At 64.7% G+C, this 4,242-nt stretch overlaps 1 protein-coding gene across 1 annotated transcript; it reads left to right on the forward strand.

The window, feature by feature from the left end:
* Window positions 1-397: 397 nt before the first annotated feature.
* Window positions 398-2,149, forward strand: FZD5 (frizzled class receptor 5). The gene has a single exon (XM_010219047.2). It carries the CDS (start codon window positions 398-400, stop codon window positions 2,147-2,149), a length of 1,752 nt encoding a protein of 583 aa, XP_010217349.2.
* Window positions 2,150-4,242: the final 2,093 nt, after the last annotated feature.

Raw genomic sequence — 4,242 nt, forward strand, 5'->3', positions numbered from 1 at the left:
TTTCATTTATCCCTCTTCTTCCTTTTTCACTCTCTTCCTCCTTCTCCTTTTTTCGCTTTTCCCCTCTTTTCCTCCTCTTTTCCTCGTTCCCCCCCCCACCCCCCCCCGCTCCCGCCACCTCGGCCGCGCCTGGCGCCAGGACCACGCCCCAGGGGGCGGGGCCCGCGGCCGGGGGCGGGGCCGGGGGCGGGGCCGGGGGCGGGGCGGGGCTCGGGGCGCCCGCCCGGCCCAGAGCGCAGGTGGCGGCGGCGGCGGCGCTGCCGGGGCCGCTCCGCTCCGTCCCGCTCCGTCCCGCTCCGCTCCGTCCCGCTCCGCTCCCGCTCCGCTCCCGCTCCGTCCCGCGCAGCAGCCCGAGCGCGGGCCGCATGCGGCGCTAGGCGGGCGGGCGGGCGCTGCGATGCGCCGCGGGGCCGGCGCGGCGCTGCCGGTGCCGGCGCTGCTGCTGCTGCTGGGGCTGGCGCTGCCGCTGCTGCTGGGGCTGCCCGCGGCCGGCCGCGCCGGCTCCAAGGCGCCCGCCTGCCAGGAGATCACGGTGCCCATGTGCAGGGGCATCGGCTACAACCTCACCTACATGCCCAACCAGTTCAACCACGACACGCAGGACGAGGCCGGCCTCGAGGTGCACCAGTTCTGGCCGCTCGTGGAGATCCAGTGCTCGCCGGACCTGCGCTTCTTCCTGTGCTCCATGTACACCCCCATCTGCCTGCCTGACTACGCGAAGCCGCTGCCGCCGTGCCGCTCGGTGTGCGAGCGCGCCAAGGCGGGCTGCTCGCCCATCATGCAGCAGTACGGCTTCGCCTGGCCCGAGCGCATGAGCTGCGACCGCCTGCCCGTGCTGGGCGACTCCGACGTGCTCTGCATGGGCTACAACCGCAGCGAGGCCACGACGGCGCCGCCGCGCGCCGGGCAGCCCACGCGCCCTGCCAGGGATGCAGGCAGAAGCCTGACACAGCCGGGCGGGCAGCGCCCGTCGGGGCCCGACTGCGGCCGCTGCCGATGCAAGGCGCCCCTGGTGCCCATCGCCAAGGAGTCGCACCCGCTCTACAACCGTGTCCGCACGGGGCAGGTGCCCAACTGCGCCATCCCCTGCTACCAGCCCTACTTCACGCAGGATGAGAAGACCTTCGCCACCTTCTGGATCGGCCTCTGGTCCATCCTCTGCTTCCTCTCCACCTCCACCACCGTGGCCACCTTCCTCATTGACATGGAGCGCTTCAAGTACCCAGAGCGCCCCATCATCTTCCTCTCCGCCTGCTACCTCTTCGTCTCCATGGGCTACATCGTGCGGCTCGTGGCAGGACACGCCAGCGTGGCCTGCAACCCCGAGCACCACCATGTGCACTACGAAACAACGGGCCCCGCGCTCTGCACCGTGGTCTTCCTCCTGCTCTACTTCTTCGGTATGGCCAGCTCCATCTGGTGGGTCATTCTGTCCCTCACCTGGTTCCTGGCTGCCGGCATGAAGTGGGGCAATGAGGCCATCGCTGGCTATGCGCAGTACTTCCACCTGGCCGCCTGGCTCATCCCCAGCGCCAAGTCCATCGCTGTGCTGGCCCTCAGCTCTGTGGATGGTGACCCGGTGGCTGGGGTTTGCTATGTGGGCAACCAGAGCCTGGAGAACCTGCGGGGCTTTGTGCTGGCACCACTCGTGGTCTATCTCTTCACCGGCAGCCTCTTCCTGCTGGCCGGCTTCGTCTCCCTGTTCCGCATCCGCAGTGTGATCAAACAGGGCGGCACCAAGACAGACAAGCTGGAAAAGCTCATGATCCGCATCGGCATCTTCACCGTGCTCTACACCGTGCCGGCCACCATCGTCATCGCCTGCTACATCTACGAGCAGCACAACCGGGAAGCCTGGGAGCGGGCGCAGAACTGCTCTTGCCCAGGGGACCCCCAGCGCCCCAAGCCCGACTACGCCATCTTCATGCTCAAGTACTTCATGTGCCTCGTGGTGGGCATCACCTCAGGTGTGTGGATCTGGTCCGGCAAGACGCTGGAGTCGTGGCGACGCTTCACGGCGCGCTGCTGCCGCGGCAGGAAGCCCGTGGGCGCCTCCGTGTGCGGTGAGGCCAGCCCCGCGCTGGCCGGCAGGGCCGCGCTGCCCAGCCTGGCCCCCTACCACAAGCAGGTCCCGTTGTCCCACGTGTGACGGGAAGGAGTCGTGTCAGCCCCGCCGCGTGAGGGGAGGGCCGAGGGGCCAGCGCCGGGATGAGGCGGCCACGGGCCGGTATCCGGAGACAGGAACGGGAGCGGAGCGAAGAGCACCGGAGCCCGTGAGCTGCCGTGGGGAGTTGGTGGCGCCGGGCGCCGAGCGGAGATTGGCCCCCATGGGGCTGCCTGCACTGTGGGAGAGGGGGCCGCGCGGGTGGCGCCGCTCCTCGGCACCGGGCCCTGTGGGGTCCGTGTCCGGGTGCGGCGGGGCTGAGCGGGCAGCCCTGCCCGACGCTGTGTTGCGGGAGGCTGCGTCTGAGCGGGCAGCGCAGCGCGTGGTGGACGGGTCTCGAACGGGGGTGAACTATGTGGGGGGCAGCCAGGCTGCTCCATCGCCCTTTCCCAGAGCCTGGGGAGGGGGCTTGGCGCGGACAGCCAGAGCCCCACGGCCCTCAGCCCCTCCTAGAGGCACCAGGTTTATTTTCTCCCTCCCTCCCCAAGGGGTGCAGCTCGGCTCCCTTAGCTCATTCTTGAGAGTGTCACCGTGACCCGCGGCCGCTGCTTTAAGCAGCAGCAGGGAGGCAAGGGGCTGCCAACCCAGCCCCTGCGCGGGCATCTCTGCGGACAGACCCTCTGGCAAGGTGGGGACGTGGGGACGCCTCGTGCAGGAAGTTCAGAGGCTCCCGGCTCTGCGCGCTCCCAGTGGGACTCGCAGTAGCGCCTGGTCCCGGGAGGAGTTGCAGCCGGGCTCTCAGGCACTGTGCATAGGTGTATATTCCCCCTCCGGTGCCTGCGCCCTGTGCTGCGCGTAGGTGTATTCAGCCCCTCCGATGCCTGCGCCGCGGACCCAGGCTCGACGGTGAGGCAGGCACAGGTGCTGGGGGGACTCCAGCACGAATCCAGGGCATTAAATACCCCCAAGCCAAGCCTTGCCAGGTGCATCTCCTTCTATAGCTATAGTGCCTTTTGTAGATACGGCCTGACCCTTGTCATGCAATACAATGAGCAAGCCCACGTCAAAGTTGTTTTTTTTTATTTCTTTTTTTTTAAGTGTAACTGACTGTGTAAAGCTTTCATTTTTTTATTATTTTTTTAAAAAAAATCCAAGATTAACTGTTGCCTATTGAAAAAAACGCAAGACTGTTCAGCTTTGATCATGTGGTGGGTTGATAAAACCAACTTGTACTCGAGCCTGGCTGCAGGGCACCAAAGTGTCAGGCAAAGAGGGAGGGCCGTGGCGGGGGACTGTTGTTCGGTGCCTGCTGTATTGGGGACAAATCACATGTTGTTCCTTTGCCTCTCAGTTCCTGCTGTTCAACTTTGTTTAAATAACTGTATTATATTTTGTGAAAAGCTGAAGAAATTCTATTCAAAGAGAAGTATAGAGATTAGTTATTTATGAGGAGGAAAAAAAAAAAAAAAAAAAAAAAAAGGTGTGTGGTGTTTTCTTTGCTCCCACTTGTACGAGGTGAATAACTGCAATAAAAGCAGGCACGAGGGCGTGTGGGGAGGGCCGTGCGGGGCCCGTGTGTGCCGGCGGCTCTTGCCGCGTGTGCCCGAGCACAGCAGCTCTGTGCCCTGCGCAGGGGTGCACGGTGGCAGCCGCCGCTGCGGGCCAGGGCCAGGGCTGGTTCCTTGGTAGTTCAAGGTTGTGCCTCTCCTGCCGATGAGGATTAACTATCAACTTTTATTGGCCTTTTGCACTATCAGCTCCTCGCCCTGCGCTGAACCGGGGCTCAGAGGAGTTGCCCTTTGATACGTGTCAGGCAGAGCAGATGACAGCCGCACGTCGGGCAGGATGTTGTTGCCCGCGGATCAAGCGCCCGTGTGGCCACCTGCTGTGCGCGCTCCCTCGCGGGGAGCAGCGCCGCGCAAGGCGCGCAAGGGGTTAATGCTGGCATGGCGGTGACTAATGGTGCAGGACTGTGCTATCGAGCCAGGTGTGTAGGCACACAGCGGGTCTCGCCAGATAGAATCGCTTACCTGGAAGCAGCATTCCAGTGCGGAGCAGCGATAACACACGCCGGAGCGGGCGGCCCGGCCTGACTCACACTTCCCGTGTGCCGGGCAGCGCCCGGGCACCGGGCTGAG

The sequence above is a fragment of the Tinamus guttatus genome, unplaced genomic scaffold (genome assembly GCF_059628265.1).
Source record: "Tinamus guttatus ecotype Peru unplaced genomic scaffold, ASM5962826v1 Tinamus_guttatus_pri_ptg000197l, whole genome shotgun sequence".
In the NCBI taxonomy this organism is placed as follows: domain Eukaryota; kingdom Metazoa; phylum Chordata; class Aves; order Tinamiformes; family Tinamidae; genus Tinamus; species Tinamus guttatus.